The following is a 24,274-nucleotide window of genomic DNA, read 5'->3' on the forward strand; positions in this document are numbered from 1 at the left end:
AACCTTATCTAAAGCTGCCTCTCTCTCAGGGCTGGTGCACACCGAGCGGCCTTTTCAGCGTTTCTGCAGTCGCTTGCGGCTGCGGATCCGCTTGGTCAATGTATCTCAATGGGGTGGTGCACACCAGAGCGGGAGGCGTTTTGCAGAAACGCATACTCCCGGGGTGAGGCATTTTTTGGATTGCGGAGGCGTTTCTGCCTCCAATGTTAAGTATAGGAAAAACGCAAACCGCTCTGAAAAAACGGCAGATCAGAGCTGTTTTCCAGGCGTTTTTGTTACAGAAGCTGTTCAGTAACAGCTTTACTGTAACAATATATGAAATCTACTACACCAAAACGCTTCCCAAAACCGCAAAATGCTAGCTGAAACGCTACAGAAAAAGAAGAAAAAGCGTTTCAAAATCTGCTAGCATTTTGCGGATCTGCTAGCGGGTTTTGGTGTGCACCAGGCCTCAGTGTTTCTTTGAGTATAAGGCCTGGGGCCCACTACAAAGCACAAAGTGCTATCACAGTCGCTAGTGATTTGTGGTAGCACTTTGCAAGTGATTTTGGGAGAGATTTAGGAAATCCTTCCAAAATGCTGCATGTCCTGCGATGTTGAGTTGCCTAATTGCAATCCCTCTAGTGGAATCTGTCCCATCCATTTACATTGGCAGAGCGTTTAGGGAAATCACTAGCGATTGAAAGCGATCTCTAAATGCTAAAAAAAAAAAACGTTCTAGTGGGATCCGGCCTTTAGTGCTTCAGAAAACAGCACTGTAGCCAACCCAAGTTGGGTCGGAGAGCTCAAAGAAGCTAGTTTGCATAGATGACAAGGAAAGTTTCTTAAAGATATATTATGATATAATGATTTGCATGTGTAGTACAGCTAAGAAATAAAGCATTAGGAGCAGCGAAATAAGTCTAATATTGTTTCCAGTACAGGAAGAGTTAAGAAAGGGCTGCTGCACACCAAGCGTTTTGGTAGCGGTTTCAAAATCACTGGCTCCTGTGAAAACGCTTGGCTAATGTATCTCAATGGGATGGTGCACCCCAGTGGTTTGAGGTTTTTAGCAAACCACAAACGTGGCTTCTGCAGCATGTTTGCGGTTTGCAGAAGCGTTTCTGCCTCAATGTAAAGTATAGGAAAAGCTCAAACCGCTGGTAAAAACGCCAGTTCAGAGCGGTTTTCCAGGCGTTTTTGTTAGAGAAGCTGTTCAGTAACAGCTTCACTGTAACAATATATGAAATCTGCTACACAAAAACGCTCCAAAAAAACGCTAGGCATGTTTCGAAAATCTCTCTATGCCTAGAATCGCATCTGCTTCAAAAACCTCTAGGGTTTTGCGGATCTGCTAGAGGTTTTTTGTGTGCACTGGGCCTTACTCCAGCTGTTATCTATGCAAAAGAGCCATTGAGCTCCATGACTTTCAAACTTGCAGAGAGCTTTGTCTTCTGAAGCTTGTTATCTCAACTGTCAGTCACTGTATATTCAATAGTTTACTGACCTGCTCTGTAAATCTTTTAAGCTAGGTATACACCATGCAATTTTGTTTTAGATAGATGGTTGGATAGATAATTTCAGACATGACTGATCTTATTTTCGATCGTTTTTTTTATCGATTTCTCATAGAAGTGAATGGAAATAGATGAGATAGAATAGAAACAGAAATCGATCGGAAAATCGAATCTGAAATCAATCGGATGGAAGATCGACTGAAAAAAACGCATCGTGTGTACCCAGCATTAGAGTGCTGAGTAGTGTGTAAACTGCAAATATTAGAAAATGATGCAATGTTATAAAAAACACTATATAACTGAAAATACAAACATTAGAATATTTTCTTTGCTACTAATCTTCTAGTAATTATCCGTACTACACAACCAATTCATTATATCACAATTTTTATTTTTATTTTTTTGCTTCAGTGTCTCTTCAACTCTTCCTGTACTGGAAACAATAATAGACTATTTTCTTTGCTATCAATTATTATTATTAATTTTAGTATGTATATAGCGCCAACATCTTCTGCAGCGCTGTACAGAGAATATAGTCTTGTCACTAACTGTCCCTCAGAGGAGCTCACAATCTAATCCCTACCATAGTCCTATGTCTATATCGTGTAGTGTATGTATTGTAGTCTAGAGCCAATTTTAGGGGAAAACCAATTAACTTATCTGTATGTTTTTGGGATGTGGGAGGAAACCGGAGTTCCAGGAGGAAAAATACACAGACACGGGGAGAACATACAAACTCTGTGCAGATAGTGCCCTGGCTGGGATTTGAAACAGGTACCCAGCGCTGCAAGGCAAGAACGCTAACCACTACATCACCATGCTGCCATGCTGACATTACATATCTTAGCTGTACACTGGCGCATGCAGGGGGGGTTACCGATGCCCCGAATCCCCCCCCCCCCCCGCCCCCGCTGCTCTCCCCGCACGCCAGTGGAGAGAAAGTCAGATCGCGGCACTAGCCGCTGAAGAAGTGTAATGCAGGGAGGGAGGCCAACATCACTCCTCCCTCCCTCTCCATCAAGTACCCCCTCTCAAGTCCCCTTGCAGAGAACGCGCATCGGGCGTTTAGTTTACCTGTCTCTGCGCTTTTGCTTGCTTCATTCTATTTCCTGTTTCCCATGACGCGAAACAGGAAGTAGAATGAAGAAGCCGGCTGGAGCGCAGAGACTCAAACTAAACGTCCACTGCGCGTTCTCTGCAAGGGGACTCGGGAGGGGGCACTGATGGAGAGGAAGGGAGGAGTGATGTCGGCCTCCCTACACTTCTTCGGCAGCTGGTGCCGCGATCTTCTTGCTTTCACCCCACTGGCACCCTTCAGTCCACCCCTACAGAGTGGCACCTTCCTTCCTCCCCTCCCCCCCAGAGTGGCACCCTTCACCCTACCCAATGTGGCACCCACCCACTCCTACCCACCCAGGTTGGACCCCTCATCTCCCCCCAGAGTGGCACCCTTCTCCCACCCAAAAGTGACACCCTACCACCCACCCATGTTGGCACCCTCCTCTCCATACAGAGTGGCACCCTTCTCCCACCCAAAGTGACACCCTACCACTCACCCATGTTGGCATTCTCCTCTCCATACAGAGTGGCACCCTTCTCCCACCCAAAGTGACACCCTACCACCCACCCATGTTGGCACTCTTCTCCCCCCTAGAGTGGCACCCTTCTCCCACCCAATGTGGCACCCACCCAGGTTGGACCCCTCATCTCCTCCCAGTGTGGCACCCTCCTCCCACCCAAAGTGGCATTCTCCTCCCACTCAAAGTGGCACCCTACCACCCACCCATGTTGGCACCCTCCTCTGTCCTCTTCCCCCACAATGGCACCCTCCTACCCACCCACTCCTACCCACCCAGAGTGGCATCCTCCTCCCTCCTCTCCCCCCAGAGTGGCACCCTTCACACCCTTTACCCTTCACACCACCTAATGTGGCACCCACTCCTACCCACCCTGGTTGGCACCCTCCTCTCCCCCCAGAGTGGCACCCTTCTCCCACCCAAAGTGGCACCCTACCCAGGGCCAGTTCTAGTAACAATGGGGCCCCCGGGCAAAATTAACCCCGGGGCCCCTCCACATCGGCAGTAGGGACCCTTTGTTGCAGCCAAATTTGCACCCAAGGCCCCTAAGGCAGGGGCTGACACCACCTGGCTCAGCCTAAGACACTGCAGGGGCACCGAGGAACAACAGTTAATTTGGGGGGAGACACCTTGAAGGCCTCTACAGGCTCTGGGGCCCTAGGTCAATTGCCCCCTTTGCCTCTATGGTAGCCCTGACCCTACCTCCCACCCATGTTTGCACCATCCTCTCCCCCCAGAGTGCCACCCTCCTCCCACCCAAAGTGGCACCCTCCTCTCCCCCCAGAGAGTGGCACCCTTCTTTTGTGGGCAAACGCATGCACAGTAGTGTGCGGCTTGCCGAAAGGAATCCCCCCCCCAGGGGCTGCTGTACTATGCATACAATTCATTAGCTCATAGTTTATTTTCACTTCTGATTCCCTTTAAAGGACAGCTCCACACAGAATTCATAAGGTCACGTTGAATGACATTCTGGCGCAGGGTGACTCCTCCGGACACCAGTGGGGAGATATCATCACTTCCAGGGCTGTAGACAAAGGCAAATAACTGTGTCACGCTTCCTGGATAGATTATCTGAGCTGCAGAATAAATAGATCATTGAGGAAGTAGAAGCCACAAGAAAAACTTCAGAGTCATGTCACAGGGGTTAGTGTGACAAAGAGGAGAGCTCTTAGCTCTCCATAGACTTTCATTGCCGTAAAATAGGGTAAAGCAATGCAGGAACGCTTGCACGAATGCGAGCTCCCGTCTGTAAACACAGCGGGGCACAGTATAATAAGAAATACATTAATATATATAAAAAATATTTATCTAACGCAGCGCTACACAGAGTATTGCCTTGTCACTTAAAGAGACACTGAAGCAAAAAAAAAAATTATGATAAAATGAATTGGTTGTGTAGTACGGAAAATTACTAGAACATTAGCGGCAAAGAAAATATTCTCATATTTTTATATTCAGTTATATAGTGTTTTTTATAACATTGCGCCATTCTTTAATATTTGCAGTTTGCACACTACTCAGCATTCTAAATGATTTTACAGAGCAGGCTAGTGAACAATTGACCTGTCCTCTGGAGAGAAAAGGAAAATACAGTGACTGACAGTTGAGATAATAAGCTTCAGAAGACAGAGCTCTCTGCGACTTTGAAAGTCATGGAGCTCAATGGCTCTTTTGCATAGATAACAACTGTTAAGTTTCTTAACTCTTCCTGTACTGGAAACAATATTAGACTTATGCCTCTGCTCCTAATCCTTTATTTCTTAGCTGTACTACAAATACAAATCATTATATCGTCATTTTTTTTTTCTCGCTTCAGTGTCTCTTTAAGGGGCTCACAATCTAATCCCTTCCATAGGCATATGTCTAAATATGTGTAGTGTAGTGTATGTAACGTAGTGTAGGACCAATTAGGGGGGGGGTTTAAAATGTAAACATTTAAAAAAAAAAAAAGACAACAATCACAGCAGAAATCAAATAGCACCAAATGAAAGCTCTATTTGTGAGAAGAAAAGGGTGTAAAATTCATTTGGGTGTTGAGTTGTATGACCGAGCAATAAACTGTTAAAGTTGTGAAGTGCTGAATTGTAATTGGCCTGGTCACTAGGGGGGTATAAACCTCTGGGGCTCAAGTAGTTGGTTAAACCAACGTCAAAGGATTCTGTGGTATTGAATCAGCACAAGGCAGCCATGTTTTTATTCATACCGCTTCAGGGGTCAGTCATACAGCCCCGTCACCATTAAGGGGCCCATACACTGGTTGATTTCAGCCATCGATCGATCAATTCTATGGAATCGATCAGAAATCGATTCTATCAAAGCTATCGATCGATTTGCGGCCGATTTCAAATCGATTTTGATCTATCTGACAGGATAAAGGGGCCCATACACTGGTCGATTTCAGCCATCCATCGATCAATTCTATTGAATCGATCGATCGATCAGAAATCGATTCTTTCAAATCAGCAAATCGATCGATTTGATCTATCTGATGTGTGCCACACACTAGGAACAGATTTCCAATAGATTTCAGAATGAAATCTATTGGAAATCTATTGGAAATCGATCAAATGCATTATTGCACCATTAGATCCAATGCAACGCTATGGGCCATCTATCTGCTGCCAGCAGCAGATCGACCTAGATTTTCCATTCTGTCAGATAGATCAAATCGATCGATTTGCTGATTTGAAAGAATAGATTTCTGATCTATCGACTCTATAGAATCGATCGATCTATGGCTGAAATCGACCAATGTATGGGCCCCTTTACTTGCATTTCAATTACACCTTTATAATGCTGAATTGAGATGTTAATGAGATGCAAACAATCGCGACTTGCCTGAACAGCTACATTTGTAAAGCACTTTCCTCCAGTAGGACCAGGGGCATAGCAATAAGGGGTGCAGAGGTAGCGACCGCATCAGGACCCTTGGGCCAGAGGGGCCCGAGGGGCCCTCCCTCAACTACAGTATTAGCTCTTTATTGGTCCTATGCTGATAATATTCAATTCTATAGTTGATTTGAATAGTAGTAATCATTAACACACAGTTTCCCATCCCCTTCTGGCACCTCTGACACTGTGGTTGTCCTTGATTGGTTTTGGTGCACCGTATCAATTGTTATGTATAGAGAGCTTGGGGGGCCCAATGCAAAACTTGGACTGGGGCCCCCAGCTTCTTAGCTACGCCACTGAGTAGGACTCAGCACATGGCATCTTTCAGTTCAGTAGTAAGTAAGTAAGTATGTTACAGAAGGAAGAAAGCTGCCTGTTGGTGGATGAACAGGTCACCATTCAATCTAGATTTAAATACCTTCAGGGACGGAGCTGTTTTGATTGATTGTGGTAAGGGATTCCAAAGGGTAGGAGCAGCATGACAGAAAGTTCCAAAGATTGTGGTGGTGATTTTGGTGTGAGCGAAGAATTGGAGACGGAGTAACTGACTCAGAAGCAGGATGCAAACCAGGTGGACTGACTCCACTGGCTGCATGCTTGCTCCTGGCATGGTTCAGACTGAAGTCAAAAGCTTAGCGTTAGAGCCAGACCAATTACATTTTTGAAAGGGAATAAAGATGGCAGCTTCCAAATCCCTCCCACTTTAACCCTTTCCGATCCTATGTCAGACTTAGTCGGATGTAAGATTTCCTCTGTGCAGCTCCAATGTTGGACATAGTCAGACAAGAAGCGATATGGCTGCAACTGGAGGCACCCTCGCCAAATCTAGATCGGCCTCAGCGAAGGAGGCAATTTGGGCACCCCTAACTCCGGAAGTTTGTGCGCTGTCATAAGCACCTAATGAGATATCAGCATACAGGGGTAATTTACGCACACAGCCAGATAAATAGTAGGCGTTGGTACAAGAAATTAGGTGGGTTTCTTTTTCAGGGGTGGGGTGGCGATTGGTAGTGTGGGGGGGTTTAAAGGTTAGACGTTGGGGGGGTTAGGCGTGTCAGGTAGGTAGTTTGTGTAGGGTGGGTGGTTTTAGTGCTGGGTGTCAGGTAGGTGGTTTGTGCAGGGGGGGGTTGTTAGGGTTAGTTATCAGGTAGGTGGTTTGTGCGGGGGATGGTTTTAGGGTTGGGCATCAGGTAGGTGGTTTGGGGGGTGGTTTTTGGGTTAGGCATCAGGTAGGTGGTTTGTGCAAGGGGGGAGTTTAGGGTTAGGCGTCAGGTATGTAGTTTGGGGGGTGGTTTTAGGGTTAGGCGTCAGGTAGGTAGTTTGTGTGGGGGGTAGTTTTAGGGTAGGGCATCAGGTAGTGGTTTGGGGGTGATTTTAGGGTTAGGCATCAGGTAGGTGGTTTGTGTGGGAGGGGGGGGAGTCTAGGGTTAGGCGTGAGGCATGTAGTTTGGGGGGGGGGGGATGTTTTAGGGTTAGGAAACAGGTTGGTAGTTTGGGGGGGGAGCGGTTTTAGGGTTGGGCATCAGGTAGTGGTTTGTGCAGGGGAGGGGAGTTTAGGCGTCAGTTAGGCAGTTTGTCCGGGGGGGGGGGGGGGGGGGGGGGCTAGGGTTAGGCATCAGGGGGAGGCTTCTGTGTGAGAATAGGTTTAGGTTTAGCCATAGTAATATCATTTTCCGATATGCTCCAGCATCAGTCCCTTTGAATCTAAGTGTCAGACGAAAGCTACGTACACACATGTGATAACCGTCAGATGTAACCGCCGCCGATCATTCTGTGAGTACAGCGGCCGCCAATCAATATTGCTCGGGCATCGTTCCAGATCTGTCCTGTTGGATCGTTAACGGCCTTGGTTGCCCAAGCATAACTGATCGCAGATTTTCAACCCCCACTGATGGATTGAAGTCGCTCCATTGTGTGGGAATCGTCGTCCCTCTCTGTGTGCCGCTTCTAGACTCTTTGCTTCCCGAGGCAAACTTGTAATTTGGAATAATCTCACAGCACCTGACCATTTACTCTGCTTCATTTCTTGTTCTCACATGACATGCTGCAGCTCAACACAATAGCACACTGGCTGGCAGTGAGTCTGTGACAAACAAACTGCTCACCCTCAGCCACTCCATTCCTCCTCAGTCAGGACAGCAGTGCCACCTCCTCCCTTCTGCTGTGCAAGTCACATGAAACACTGCTGCTCTCCTGTCTCCCCCCCCCCTCCTCACTCACTGTCAGACTCCTCACACAGCACAACAAGCTGCCCTTCCCCAATGCTGCTCTCCTGTCTCCCCCCTCCTCACTCACTGCCAGACTCCTCACACAGCACAACAAGCTGCTTTTCCCCAATGCTGCTCTCCTGCCTCTCCCCTCCTCACTCACTGTCAGACTCCTCACACAGCACAACAAGCTGCTTTTCTCCAATGATGATCTCCTGCCCCCCCTCACTCACTGTCAGACTCCTCACACAGCACAACAAGCTGCTTTTCCCCAATGCTGCTCTCCTGCCTCCCCCCTCCTCACTCACTGTCAGACTCCTCACACAGCACAACAAGCTGCTTTTCCCCAATGCTGCTCTCCTGCCTCCCCCTCCTCACTCACTGTCAAACTCCTCACACAGCACAACAAGCTGATTTTCCCCAATGATGACCTCTTCACCTCGCTCCCCTCTAGCTTCTCCTCCTACTCTGACTGCATGCTGTTAGTGTAAGTACAGTACAGACATGCTGTCCCTGACAGCTCTGCGCTTAATGCTAATGTTTCACCTTGCTTCATGAGAGAACCGGCCCTGCCTGTGTGTTTGTGTGTATACAGTCTGAGTATAGTGTGCTTGCATGTCTATATACAGTAGTGTTTGTGTCTGCCTTGTGTCTGCATAGGAAGCAGCCAATTGGGCGTCCACCACCACTGGCGGAAGCTTGTGTGCTGCCATAGGCGCCCACTGATATAGTGGCATTAAGGGGAGAAATGTGGTCGCCCACAGCGCCTGATATATAGCGGCCACTGGGTTTAGGCCTTTAAAATGTAAAATACATGTAAACACATACAGATAGAAGTACATTTCATCCAGAGTGATATGAGCCATAAATTACTTTCCTCCTATGTGGCTGTCACTTACAGTATTTAGTAAAACTCTGACAGAACTGACAAACTTTTGACTAGTTTATCTCTTCATGAGGGATTCTCAGTATTTCATTTATTCTTTACAAAAGCTCTCCCCGGAAAGGATCTATACAAAGATGCAGGACGCCCCCACCTGTTTGAACACTATTCTGGCAGTTGGACTAAGAAACTGCTATTCACTAAGTGCTCTTAAAAAGAAAGAAAGCCCTGAGAATTCCCTATGAGGCAGTGGCATAACAATGGACCCTGCAAGGGATGCAGCCGCGGGGGGGGGGGAGGGGGGTAGGGGCAGAAGCCGCAGGTGGCCCCATGAGGGTAGAAGTTTCTTTTCCCTGTCCTGAGAGACTGACATCTAAAAAAAACAGAGAGAAAAAGCTTTCTGCTTTCTGTACAATTGTTCTAATGACTGCATCTGCTCAGCTACTGATAGGCAATCATACAGAGTTTTGTAGACGAAGATTTCTAGACAGTCCCTATTCAGTAAACAGCACAGTCTTGCCCCCAGCCTCTCCACCTGCCCCCAGCCTCTCCACCCCCTCTCCAAGTGCTGTGTACTGTAGTGATGCTGGAGGAGTCTGCATAGCCAGTTCTGCTCCATCAGAGGTGGACAGAGTGAGTGTAATAAGCTGAGGCTGGGAGCACACTTGTCTTTCGGTTTTCTGTATGCGTTTTCTGCACACCATGTGTGTCTGTATGTGTGAAAACATGCACTTTTCAACACAGAAGCTAATGCTCCACTGCTGTCTGTGTTTATCTGTATGGGGAAACACATTCAAGTGTGCGCTAGCCAATTGAATAACATTGTTTCGCCCAGTGATGTCTAGTTACGCCCCTGCTATGAGGAGATGGACTAGCCCAAAACCTGTCTGTTCTGTCAGATTTCTACAACTTACTTTAAGTGACAGCAACATAGGAGAAAAGTAGTTCATTTTACTCTGGGAGATGTACTTTTTATTTAGGGGTTTTCATGTATTTAAAATTGTACAATTTTTCGCAATGGTGTGCCTGTGAGTGACAAGACAACATAGTCTGTACAGCGCTGCGGAAGATGCCGTCGCTATATTAATACTAAATTATAATAATAAGTATACAGCGTGTGCAGTGTGTATGTACAGCGTGTGCTACCTATATCCCAGCATATGGTTATGTAAGTCACAATGTCACCTCATAAAACACTGTTTCAGGTTATGAAATGACTTTCAGTCTGTGACGGGAACCTCAGTAATGGGACGGTAACAGCACATGTATGCCTGTCATACTGTCCTGAGAGTAATTATGTTTACATTTACTGCCTATAAAGTACAGTATATATTACAGTGTTTAGGGGTTATATAAAGATCCGCTGAACTGTGAATTCACTGAGCCTTTCCAGAAGTAAACTCATCAGAGAGGATGTTATAAAACAGGTCAGATTCTCAGCAGAGGCCCATATTCAGGCTGGTCCCATATTCAGGCTGGTCCCATATTCAGGCCTCCTCAGGCTGGTCCCATATTCAGGCCTCTCCAGGCTGGTCCCATATTCAGGCCTCTCCAGGCTGGTCCCATATTCAGGCCTCTCCAGGCTGGTCCCATATTCAGGCCTCTCCAGGCTGGTCCCATATTCAGGCCTCTCCAGGCTGGTCCCATATTCAGGCCTCTCCAGGCTGGTCCCATATTCAGGCCTCCTCAGGCTGGTCCCATATTCAGGCTGGCCCCATATTCAGGCCCATATTCAGGCTGGTCCCATATTCAGGCCTTACCAGGCTGGTCCCATATTCAGGCCTCTCCAGGCTGGTCCCATATTCAGGCCTCACCAGTCTGGTCCCATATTCAGGCCTCACCAGGCTGGTCCCATATTCAGGCTGGTCCCATATTCAGGTCTCTCCAGGCTGGTCCCATATTCAGGCCTCTCCAGGCTGGTCCTATATTCAGGCCTCTCCAGGCTGGTCCCATATTCAGGCTGGTCCCATATTCAGGCCTCTCCAGGCTGGTCCCATATTCAGGCTGGTCCCATATTCAGGTCTCTCCAGGCTGGTCCCATATTCAGGCCTCTCCAGGCTGGTCCCATATTCAGGCTGGTCCCATATTCAGGCCTCTCCAGGCTGGTCCCATATTCAGGCTGGTCCCATATTCCGGCCTCTCCAGGCTGGTCCCATATTCAGGCTGGTCCCATATTCAGGCCTCTCCAGGCTGGTCCCATATTCAGGCCTCTCCAGGCTGGTCCCATATTCAGGCTGGTCCCATATTCAGGCCTCTCCAGGCTGGTCCCATATTCAGGCCTCTCCAGGCTGGTCCCATATTCCGGCCTCTCCAGGCTGGTCCCATATTCAGGCCTCTCCAGGCTAGTCCCATATTCAGGCCTCTCCAGGCTGGTCCCATATTCCGGCCTCTCCAGGCTGGTCCCATATTCAGGCCTCTCCAGCCTGGTCCCATATTCAGGCCTCTCCAGCCTGGTCCCATATTCAGGCCTCTCTAGCCTGGTCCCATATTCAGGCCTCTCCAGCCTGGTCCCATATTCAGGCCTCTCCAGCATGGTCCCATATTCAGGCCTCTCCAGCCTGGTCCCATATTCAGGCCTCTCCCTCTCCAGCCTGGTCCCATATTCAGGCCTCTCCAGCCTGGTCCCATATTCAGGCCTCTCCAGCATGGTCCCATATTCAGGCCTCTCCAGCCTGGTCCCATATTCAGGCCTCTCCAGCCTGGTCCCATATTCAGGCCTCTCCAGCCTGGTCCCATATTCAGGCCTCTCCAGCCTGGTCCCATATTCAGGCCTCCTCAGGCTGGTCCCATATTCAGGCCTCTCCAGCCTGGTCCCATATTCAGGCCTCCTCAGGCTGGTCCCATATTCAGGCCTCTCCAGGCTGGTCCCATATTCAGGCCTCTTCTGTCTGGTCTCATAATTGGGTGGAGGGAAGAGATTAGGGCTCCAGACTGTTTGTACCTATAGCCCCCCAATCTGTCCCAATTTGTAATATGGAATTGTGGATGAGGAGGGCTCTTGGTGGACATGATTAATCAGATGTGTTTGCTTTCCTAATTGCTGTTAAAGTGACAGTGAAGCGGAAAAAAAAACTTATGATAATGAATTTTATGTGTAGTACGGATAATTAATAAAACATTAGTAGCAAAGAAAATAGTCCCATATATTTATTTTCAGTTCTAAACATTTTTCTTTTTTTTTTTTTTTATAACATTGCATCATTCTCTAAAATTTGTGGGTTGCAAACTACACTCTGTATTTTAAACTATGAAACAGAGCAGAGCTAATGACCCTTTGAACTTCCTGGCAGGACAACCTTAATTAAACAAGAAACAATAAAAGACAGATCGAGATAAGCGCTTCAGAAAACAGCACTGTACCTGACCCTAGTTGGGCTGTAGAGCTCTCAGGAGCTCTTTTGCATAGATAACAAGTGAAGTTTTTTTTTTACTCTTCCTGCACTGGAAACACTATGAGACTCTTTTATTCGCTGCTAATGATCTATTTCTTAGCTGTACTACACATACAAATCATTATATCACAAGTATATCTTCACTTCAGATTCCCTTTAATGTCCATTCGCTCCTCTTCGGTTTAATAAAGTTTTCTTTCTTTCTTCTAATCACAGGTAGTTTTACATACAGTTGTCGCATGGCGTCAGATTGGATTAAAGAGACCCTGTAACAAATAAAAAACCCTATGTAGGATAGTTACTTCGGGAGGGGGAGGCCTCAGGGTCGCAATGAGACTTGCCCGTCCTCTGGAGGAATCCAGCGCTGGCTCCTCCGAAACCTCCTCAACAAGGCTTGACAAGCTCTGAGTCTGCACGGCAATATTTACCTACCGCGATCCAGCGCAGGCGGCGTAGCGGCTCCTCCTTAGGGCTAAGGCGGAAAATACCTGAGCCTGATCGTATCCGCTCTACTGCGCAGGTGCAAAGGACTCTTGTCTGCGCAGTAGAGCGGATGCGATTGGGTTTGGCTATTTCCGCCTAGAGATGAGCGTAATGACTTAATTACGATTTCGCGAAATTTCGCGTAATTAGTGTAATTACGATTATGGCCGTAAGTACATAATCGTAATGAAGAAGGATTTCGCGAAATTCCGCGTAAGCGTAATTTTCGCATTACAGTGGGTATCGCGAAATTACGTTTGCCTTGCATGCAACCGTTTGTAAGCGATAGCTCATATTACTGTAAGTGTTAATTTTCGCGTTGTTTTTCGCGTTACGAAATGCTATTTCGCATATAAAATTCGCCATGTAGGTATATTTCGCATCAAAATTCGCCATGCAGACGAAAATGCCTTTGGCGAAAATTCGCGAGCAACCCTGCTAACAAGTAATTACGAAATTCGCGAAATTACGAAGAAATGCGAAATTACGTTATGGTTTAACGCGAAATTACGTTATGGTTTAACGCGAAATTACGTTATGAACGAAACGCGAAATTACGCGTTGAAAATTACGCTTACTGTATTTTCAATTACGATTTTAATGGCAATTACGCTACCATAATTTCGCATCGTAATAGCAAATTTCGCATGCGTAATTATAGTAACGCGAAATTTCAAAAATTTCGGCTCAACACTACGCCTTAGCCTTAATGAAGAGCCGCTAAGCCGCTTGCACTGGATCGCGGTAGGTAAATATTTCCCTCTTCGCTGTTCGGGTGGATTGCCGGGACACCGGAGGATGGGGGAAGCCTCATTAGGATCCAGAGGCTTCCCCCTCCCAAGGTAAGTATCCTCCAGAAGGTTTTTTCTATGTTATAGGTTTTCTTTAAAGGATACCCGGGGTGACATGCGACATGATGAGATAGACATGTGTATGTACAGTGCCTAGCACACAAATTACTATGCTGTGTTTCTTTTTTTCTTTCTCTGCCTGAAAGAGTTAAATATCAGGTATGTAAGTGGCGGACTCAGTCCTGACTCAGGCAGAGGTAGCAACCGCATCAGGGCCCTTGGGCCAGAGGGGCCCCAAGGGACCCTCCCTCAAATACAGCATTAGCTCTCTTTCGGTCCTGTGCTGATAATAACCACTTCAATAGATACTTTGAATAGTGGTAATCATTAACAAACTGTTCCCCATCCCCTTCTTGCACATCTGACACTGTAGTTGCCATTGGCAGGTTCTGGTGCGCCATATTAATTGTTATGTATAGAGTGCTTGGGGAGCCCCGTTGTAAAACTTGCATCGGGGCCCACAGCTCCTTAGCTATGCTACTGAACTGAGCCATAGGCAAGGTAGTAGATTTGGCGTCCGTTTGTGGCCCTTTTAGTAAGCTGAAGTGGAGAGAGGTCAGAGAAAGTGGCAGGTGAACTCCTTGACACCCACTAGGCCCCAGGCACCTGCCTAGGTTGCCTGGTGGATGATCCTGCTCTGCATGGTGTTGAGTCATTTCCGTGTGGTTTTGCTGTATCTAGCCCTGCCGGCATTAGTACAGGACTAGCCCCTGTGCTTTTTAGGCGCACTTTGCAGATGGGAACCTCACACAATCCGCTTGTAAGACAAGGAAGTATGAAAGGACTCTCAGCAGGTTGTTTAAAAGTGATTTATTTGACACAAGCTAATCTGAGCAGGAGGAAAACAAGACAGGCTGTGGAGCTGAGTGCAGCGCGGGGCGAGGGAGATGTCAGCACCTGATGGCTTTTAATGGCTTGCAGCCGCCTCGTTCCGCCAGCGTGGTTCGCCGGAGGTAAAATGACATAACTGCTGAGTGGGCACTAATCTCCGGCCCCCGCTATCCCTCCACCATGTGATATCCTCACATCTCCCTGCAGCTAATCACTCCTGCAGAGTGGGCACTGGTCTCCGGCCCCCGCTATCCCTCCACCGTGTGACATCCTCACATCTCCCTGCAGCTAATCACTCCTGCAGAGTGGGCACTGGTCTCCGGCCCCCGCTATCCCTCCACCGTGTGACATCCTCACATCTCCCTGCAGCTAATCACTCCTGCAGAGTGGGCACTGGTCTCCGGCCCCCGCTATCCCTCCACCGTGTGACATCCTCACATCTCCCTGCAGCTAATCACTCCTGCAGAGTGGGCACTGGTCTCCGGTCCCCGCTATCCCTCCACCATGTGACATCCTCACATCTCCCTGCAACCCCTAGATTGTGAGCTTCTCTGAGGACAGTCAGTGACATGACTATGTACTCTATAAAGTGCTGCAGAAGATGTCAGTGCTATATAAATACATAATAATAATATGGTAGGACATTAGACTGTGACTATGGAAGGATTAGAGTGTGAGCTCCACTGAGGACAGTCAGTGACATGACTATGTACTCTGTAGAGTGCTGCAGAAGATGTCAGTGCTATATAAATACATAATAATAATATGGTAAGACATTAGACTGTGACTATGGTAGGATTAGAGTGTGAGATCTTCTGAGGACAGTCAGTGACATGACTATGTACTCTGTACAGTGCTGAAGAAGATGTTAAGGCTATATAAATACATAATAATATGGTAGGACATTAGACTGTGACTATGGTAGGATTAGATTGTGGGCACCTCTGAGGACAGTCAGTGACATGACTATGTACTCTGTAATGTGCTGCAGGAGATGTCAGTGCTATATAAATACATAATAATAATATGGTAGGACATTAGACTAGGACTATGGGAGGATTAGAGTGTGAGCTCCTCTGAGGACAGTCAGTGACATGCCTATGTACTCTGTAGAGTGCTGCAGAAGATGTCAGTGCTATATAAATACATAATAATAATATGATAGGACATTAGACTATGACTATGGGAGGATTCGATTGTGAGCTCCTCTGAGGACAGTCAGTGACATGACTATGTACTCTGTAATGTGCTGCAGAAGATGTCAGTGCTATATAAATACATAATAATAATATGATAGGACATTAGACTATGACTATGGGAGGATTAGAGTGTGAGCTCCTCTGAGGACAGTCAGTGACATGACTATGTACTCTGTACAGTGCTGCAGAAGATGTCAGTGCTATATAAATACAATATATCTTTAATCGCTCTATGCTAAATAATGGCTATTGTTTTGTATTCTTCTTCTGCCATAGAAGTAAGTGGATAAGTAAATTAGCCTACCCAAATGTATCATAGAATGCCCGGGGGAAACCCACACAAGCTTGTGGTTCAACGTACCGAGTCTCCCTGTAATCTCACCAACTGAAAAGATTCAAAACCGATGCTTGGAGCTGTTAATGCGCTCGCCTCCCACTTATGATAACCTATAAAAGACATCACAATAACCTCTGCGCTTTACATGCATCATAAAATACAATTTATTAGCTGCATAAGGCAGACATCGCAAGTGACAATGACAACACTCACAAACAATCACTCACCCAGGCATGGAAAGCGTTAAGACCAGCCTGCAGCCTCCAAATCCAGTAGCAAGTCTGTTATTTTAGATTGCCAATCATGATACGGCCTTAAAGGATACCCGAAGTGACGTGTGACATGATGAGATAGACATGGGTATGTACAGTGCCTAGCACACAAATAACTGTGCTGTGTTCCTTTTTTTTCTTTCTCTGCCTGAAAGAGTTAAATATCAGGAATGTAAGTGGCTGACTCAGTCCTGACTCAGACAGGAAGTGACTACAGTGTGACCCTGACTAATAAGAAATTCCAACTATAAAACACTTTCCTAGCAGAAAATGGCTTCTGAGAGCAGGAAAGAGATAAAAAGGTTCACTAGGTCATAGATTGTAGCTCTGGCATACTTTAATGAATGTGGCATTGAGCAAAAACAATAAAACAGTTAAAACTTAAAAAGTAGATTTAAACATGAAATAAAACTGTGAGATATCTTAAAAAAAAACATTTTTAGGAAAAGGAAGATAGATACAATAGTTTATTTTATTAGTTTATTTTCGCTTCAGGTGTCCTTTAGGGCTCTTTCACACTACAGGCAGCGGTGAAAGGCTAAAACGCTGCGTTTTGGCTGCAGGCGTTTTCAAGGCGTTTTGAAGGTGTTTTAACGCCTACACATTACAATCAATTGTAATGAGAAACGCCGCGGTAGGCCCAGAAAAAGCGCCTGGGAGCGTTGAAACGCAACGCTCCAAAACGCGGCGTTTAGTGTGAATGGTAAAATGAAAGTCTATGGACTTTCTTTTACCTAGGAAAACGCCAACTTCGGCTGTGGCGTTAAAACGCCGAAAAAGCCCTCTGGTGTGAAAGGGCCCTTAAAGTGGACCTGAACTCAGAACTTCCTCTCTGCTCTAAAAGATAAACAACAGCACAATAACTTTTAAAGAAAAACATTTCTTTGTTACAGCTAATACCAATCTTGCAATAAATCTGCAGTGTGTCTTCTTCTTCCTGCTTTTATGGAAGCAGACAAAGGATTAACATCCCGTGTTTACAAATTAGCTCCTCTGCTGAGGCAGCCAGCTGACACCGCTGAGAGATCAAATTACAACTTGTTATTAGTCACAGAGGAGGGGGAATTAGACAGGCTAAACTCTCTAAATACATACAGGGTGCATTTCTCTCTGTTTTCCTTCTGTGCTGTGCAAGAGTTCAAGTCCACTAAATGGAAGAGAATTTGCAGGTTGCTAAAAGCAGGGCGCACAGCGCGTCACATGTATACAGTGGGCGGGGCCATGCAGATTGCTCAGTTTCGCCTCTCTGATGCACAGCCCGAGATTTATGCATAATTAAGAGCTATCCATGTAAAACATAAATAAATACCTCGTTTTGGAGGTATGCTTATCTCATGTAAAAATTATGGAAAGATTTGCATGGCTCCGCCTACCTTTGCAATTTGATGGATTGCAGGTATGGCTTTTTGGACAAGTAGAAGTCATAGGCTGCAATGTATTATCTGTAGCAGGGGAGGTGGCCAATTGGTCATGCCAGGTTTGAGACATTATTTCCAACAATGCAACAAGGCTCACAGTCAGGAAACTCTCCGTACCTTGGTCATGACATCACACTGTGGGAGGGGTTTCACCACAATATCAGCCATACAGACTCGCCTGAAGATCTATTAGCGAAAAAGTAAAGATTTCTCCTGGGAAAGGGGGTATCTGCTACTGATTGGGATGAAGTTCAATCTCTGGTTACAGTTCCTCTTAAAGGGATACTGTAGGGGGTCGGGGGAAAATGAGCTGAACTTACCCGGGGCTTCTAATGGTCCCCCGCTGACATCCTGTGTTGGCGCAGCCACTCCCCATTGCTCCGGCCCCGCCTCCAGTTCACTTCTGGAATTTCTGACTTTAAAGTCAGAAAACCACTGCGCCTGCACGCCCGTGTCCTCGCTCCCGCTGATGTCACCAGGAGTGTACTGCGCAGACACAGACCATACTGGGCCTGCGCTGTGCGCTCTTGATGACATCAGCGGGAGCGAGGACACGGGCGTGCAGGCGCAGTGGTTTTCTGACTTTAAAGTCTGAAATTCCAGAAGTTAACCGGAGGCGAGGATAGGAGCATCAGTGAGTGGCTGCGCGGGCACAGGATGTCTGTGGGGGACCCTTAGAAGCCCCGGGTAAGTTCAACTCAATTTACCCCGACCCCCCCCCCCCCCCCCTACAGTATCCCTTTAAAGGAGTCATTAGCCAATCTCTGCTCCCCCCCCCCCCCCCCGATCTACTTACCTGGGGCTTCCTCCAGCCCTTTGCAGCTGACATGTCCCACGCAGCAGCTCTGTTCTCAGCCGCCGGCCCGGAGTCCCTGCCGGTGCCGAGGGCGGCCTCGAGATCATCCTCTACTGCGCCTGCTCAAGTGCCGCTGTCAATCAAATCCATGTTGTCCAGAGTGTTCTGCACAGACTGACAGCGGTGTTCACACAGACGCGGTAGAGGACGGCCTGGCAAGACACTGTCGGGGACCCCGGGCTGGCAGCTAAGAGCGGAGCTGTGGCGTGGGACATGTCAGCTGCAAGGGGCTGGAGGAATCCCAGGTAAGTAGATCGGGGCTATCAGAGTTTGGCTGATGACTCCTTTAAGGAGTGGAGAGAAACAATTAACAACCGGAGGAGCAGCACTTATGGAGCAGTAGGAACATTTCAGAAGCACTCTCAGAGGCGCTTGGCACAGATCTGGACGGCATTTGCTGCATTCTCCTTTCTGACTGCCTGAGGAACCGGGTCACACCTGCGAAACGCGTTGCAAAATTGTGGAGTGTATGAATAAACTTTCCTGTTGTAACGATTGTGGAACTTTCTCCGTGATCAGCGCACAACGCGTGCGCTGACACGGCGGAAATCCTCCACAAGCGTATATTTGCAGGCACCCAGCAAAAGGTGCTACGCACCTTTAGAGGGAAATTCCTGTCGGCAGATGGCGCTGGGGAGTGCAGAGGAACCAATCCTCTGTACCTCCACAAGTGCCAGACAGGAATTGTACGAAGCGCAGAACGCAATCGCAAGAGAGGCGATTGCGAATGAGATTGAGCAAAGGGACAGGTTGTATGTGTGTGCGCCAATACAGTCGCCACCCCGCGACCGCGCACACACAACAGCAGATATGAAATAGGAACGCAATCGCGAGAGGTGCGATCGCCAGACGTGACACAAGGCAGATCAGAATAGAATACGAGGGTAGCAAAGGCACAGCAAATAATACAATAAGGAGATACGGAAAATAACAAACGCTAGCTAACCGCGAACACCGCACTCATTCGCAACAGTGCACGCGGTTATGCGCGATCTCCACGTGATAAGCACAATAGAGACAAGCACGCCTAACTAACCATTAACAGACAAACATGAAACAGAGGACGCGAACGCTTGCTTAACGGTTACCTCACCGAGCCTCCAGCAAGCGTAGCGGACAAGACAGACACACGAAAACAGGGACAAACGAGAGATAGGATCCACAGCACTAGCGAAAAGTGGCTAGCGTGATCCAGGTACAGAGTAGCAGAACAGAAGGATCCTCAGCGCTAGCGAAAAGTGGCTAGCGCGATCCCAGAAGACAGAACAGAAGGATCCCCAGCGCTAGCGAAAAGTGGCTAGCGCGATCCCAGGAGACAGAACAGAAGAGATAGCTGGTAGCAACCGCTGCACCAGCTATACTCCAAGAACAGAGATCAGAACCATCTCCTGTCCACCACCGCTGGGACAGGACAATGTCAACAGGCAAGACAAGACAGAACAGGCAATACAGATAATACAACCTGACTGGGCTAGAAGGGGAGCCTAAAGCAACCCCCAGGAATTAACTATACTAGATAGCAATGGCTGACACTCCAGCAGTGTCCATCAGGAACAGACCATGGAAAGGAAATGACCAGCAAAGCCTTCTGGGAAACATAAAGCTCTTATAGTGCCAGTCATCAAAGAAGGCAGGTAGGGGATTTGCATAACGAATGTATGCAAATTCCCCAGCAAGAGAACAGACCAGAAACTTGCAATGGAAAGACAGGTCTCTGTTCCAGAGACCTGCAGCCCACAGACTAGAGGAATGGACAAACAGCTGTCTGCCTGTGCAGCCAGCTGAGCGGATCATCACACCTGTTATACGTCAACACGTTTCTTTTGTTGTGTCCTTTAAAGTGGGTAAGAGTCCACCTCCACCACATCCATGTTTTAAAAATGTTATATTTTATTCTTTTGGCTCCTCTGTTCTCTCATATATTTGAAAAATCTGATCAATGTACCTCATACGTGTTACATTTTTCCCCAATTATGAAAAACAAAAATTTAAAACCCTGAAAAATCTGCATTTACAAATCAAAAAAAGAGAAAAAGAGAACACCAAGAGCCCAATATAGTGTAGTATGTACTGTACTGGTAATGGAAGATTTATAGAGTGATTCAAAATGTAATACTCCCAAACCAGGGTTACCATTAGGCAACCACTGTCAAGGCAGGTGGGAAGATTGTCCTGACCCCACTCAGGATTAAGAAGTCGCTCTTTGCAGTAGAAGAAGGAAGTGGGACCCTCCACCAAAGGTGGACTTGATGTAGATAATAGGATAACATAGGCGCCAACAGGATAAAAGGAACTACATGAGCTTAAAAACCAATTTGGTAATAGAGGAGGCAGAACACACGACTGTAGATTTTCAGTCAAAAAATGTTTATTGGGTACTCCAAAATAAAGTGCAACGCGTTTCGCAGGTTAATCCTGCTTCCTCAGGCAATACGGATAGGAGTAAAAAAGCATCTGCTAGTAACATCAAAGCTGAGCACCTCTGTCTGGTTTTTAAACTCATTTAGTCCCTTTTATCCTTTTGGCGCCTCTGTTATCTTATTGCTACAACTCAAAAAAAGATTTTATTGTATCGTGTGTGGCCACTTTTAATGAATAAGATTGCAAATTTATAGCATGATTTAAATAGTTCGTTTTTAGTAAACATATCGTTTAGCTCTTGTCTGTTTTTCATATTTCCTGAAGATGTTTTCTGACTATTCCACAGATCTCTTACGCGGAATTCTTTACCATGGCAGAAGAGGAAGGTCAGGTGGCGACCACTGATACCAATAGTGAAGCTGATGGACTCTCTGAGTGTGTGATCTGCTTCACACCGTACGACACTCTCTTCCATCTTCCCAAGATCCTGACATGCGGTCATGTATTCTGCCTTGAGTGTCTCTCTCGGATCTCGGTGGGATCCACAGAACCACAATCCCTTACCTGCCCGATATGTCGGGCTCCTACGCCGGTCCCTCCGAAGAAGGGTCCACCCGCACTGTCTACAGACAGAGACTTACTGGGCAGAATGGAAAAAAGTCTCAGTCGGACGCCTTCACTGAGATTCAGCCGTAAGCGAGGAGTTCTGTATGTTCCACAGACTAACTCGGTGAACGTCAGCACGGTCAGCCTGAGCGTTGACCTGGGACGCCCACCTCCAAGCCCTCACTCCCCTCGAAGCCTGTGTCTGCTTTTCAGGTCTGGGGGCTGCATCTTCTACGGCTCGGTTATCTTGATCGTGGTTTTGACTATAGCGCTCGTTCTTGCTGGGGTCTACATCTTCTACCTACTCCCATGGCGTTACAATAATTCAGCGAGTAATGGACCAAATGGGACCAATAATACCATTCAACCAAACTACACTACCTTGGGAGAATTTGTAACGCCTTGAGCTACCGTCTTTTTTTTTTTCTTTAAGGAATAAAAACATTTCGTACGAATCAAAAGTAAAATTTCAATCATTGGAATTTTGAGGAGAGCAAAGTAGGAGGACCTTGTCTACGATGAGTTATGAGTTCATTCTCTCGCTGTCTCTTGCTGGAAGGTTGCTCAACAGGTTACCTGGTCCTCAATGGACATGATTAAGACTTGGAACACTGGTTCTTCAGCCTAGGGATTCTTGTACAACACATATCTCAGGATTCCTGAGGTCTACAAACCTTGTGCTGCTGACTGAGATTGCCGAAAAGTATAATTATAAAATGCCGAAGTGCCAATTCCTCGATATTACAAATGAATGTCTCTTGACCAAATCTTTCCCAGAGGGAGTAACCAGGACATGAATGAACCATTTTGTTTTTCTAGACAAGAGTTTGACAGGCTGTCATTAAGGACTCTCTGCTCCTGGAGAATTAAATTAGCAAAATAATTTAAACAGGATTTAATTAGTGTTGGCACCTGTACCCATGACACATCCTGTAGGCTTCTTTTCTTTGGAATTGTGAAGCACTAATGACTTAACTGGATGTGAAGACAGGTGGCTTGCTTGTAAGTCCTCTCAGGATATATCAAACGTGGACAACTACTCTTGTCTTCCATTGGTGAAGGAAGGACAAGTCTTGGCATTAACTGCACTGTGGAACTTGTGATCAAAACTTGAGGAACCACAAGTAGAATATGAACAAACTGAAACTGTGAATAGTTGATAAACCTATTTTTGGTGCCTTATGTCCCTGAATATGGAGACTTCTTGAGCCTGATTAACTAAGGTCCACCAGGTTCAAGCACATCAGGCATCATAAGTGATCCATCAAACCTGGTCTTGATTTACTACATACTATATGCAATTAGATGGTAAAAGTTTTCAACCTTCACTTGGTTCATATCAGGCCATGGTAAAGGTGATCGAAAGCTTAGTGAATTTGAAGATACCTGATTGTTCTTTTTTGCAAGAACTACTTTTAATAACACCAGGCCAGGTTTGTAGAGTCACTTATGTTCTCCAAAGACCACCAGTCTTGAAGAAGTTTTGTAAATCAAGCCCTTAGTATCTTAACTGGTGAAAGACCCATTTTCTAGGGGACCTTTTCTGCTGATGTACTTTTTAAAGTGGACCTGAAATCTTGCACAGGATGGAAGAAATACAGAGAAAAATTCACCCTGTGTGTGTTTAGAGAGTTTAGCCTAAGTTTTAATTTGATCTCTTAGCGGTGTCAGCTCAGGAATCTCCTCTGCCATGGCAGAGCAGCTAATTTGTAAACACAGGTTAACCCTATACGCCTGCTTCCATAAAATCAAGCAGTGAGTTACCACAATGCAACATTTTTCAACACGACTTTAATGTCGTACTGTGAGCAGCCCATAGGATTAGCATTGCAGTGCGGTAAGCTGTGTTATCAGACTTTATAACACAGCTCCGCAACGTGGCACTGTGAATGCGACCTAAAGGTTTTTATGTTGTTCTGAGAGAAAGTTCTGAGTTCAGGTCCACTTTAAATTGCCCACCAAGACACAAAGTATGACTTAAGCTACGTACACACATACGACAACGATCGTTCGTTGTGAACGACGAACAAACTTTTAATTGACGAAAGAACGATCTAAGTAAAGTTAGCTTTTAAAGGTGTGTAACGATCTGATCGTTAGAACGAACGTTACATCACGTAAAGCAACTATTGCACTTGCGCATAAAAATGAAAAGTTCCATGGAGAAATAGCGAAATGCGCATGTCAAGCCTAGTACGGACAACCGTTTTCCAATGATGTACTACTTTTGCAAACGATCGTCGTTGAAAAAAATCCGCCAAGCTAGATCGTTCGTTTTTAACGATCTAGCTTGTCCGTCGTTAGACTTAAAGAGACACTGTAACATCAAAAACATCCCCTGGGGGTACTCACCTCGGGTGGGGGAAGCCTCCGGATCCTAATGAGGCTTCCCACGCCGTCCTCTGTCCCACGGGGGTCTCGCTGCAGCCCTCCGAACAGCCGGCGACAGACCCGACTGTCAGTTCAATATTTACCTTTGCTGGCTCCAGCGGGGGCGCTGTGGCTGCTTTCGGCTCGGAAATAGACGGAAATACCCGATCTCAGTCGGGTCCGCTCTACTGCGCAGGCGCCGGAAACTTGCGCCTGCGCAGTAGAGCAGACCCGACAGCGATC

At 46.7% G+C, this 24,274-nt stretch overlaps 1 protein-coding gene across 4 annotated transcripts in view; it reads left to right on the top strand.

The window, feature by feature from the left end:
* RNF225 (ring finger protein 225) overlaps positions 1 to 23,979 on the top strand; it is a 38,065-nt gene extending 14,086 nt beyond the window's left edge. For 3 of the 4 annotated variants that reach the window (XM_068249327.1, XM_068249329.1, XM_068249326.1), the window contains exon 2: positions 21,402 to 23,979. In XM_068249327.1, coding sequence (XP_068105428.1) covers positions 21,426 to 22,067 — 642 coding nt within the window. In that variant the 5' untranslated portion in view covers positions 21,402 to 21,425 and the 3' untranslated portion in view covers positions 22,068 to 23,979. Of the gene's footprint in view, positions 1 to 7,636; positions 7,739 to 21,401 lie in introns of those variants that run through there. The other variant, XM_068249328.1, reaches the window with a different exon arrangement.
* The last annotated feature ends 295 nt before the right edge of the window (positions 23,980 to 24,274 follow it).

Source organism: Hyperolius riggenbachi, chromosome 8 (genome assembly GCF_040937935.1).
Source record: "Hyperolius riggenbachi isolate aHypRig1 chromosome 8, aHypRig1.pri, whole genome shotgun sequence".
Classification (NCBI taxonomy): domain Eukaryota; kingdom Metazoa; phylum Chordata; class Amphibia; order Anura; family Hyperoliidae; genus Hyperolius; species Hyperolius riggenbachi.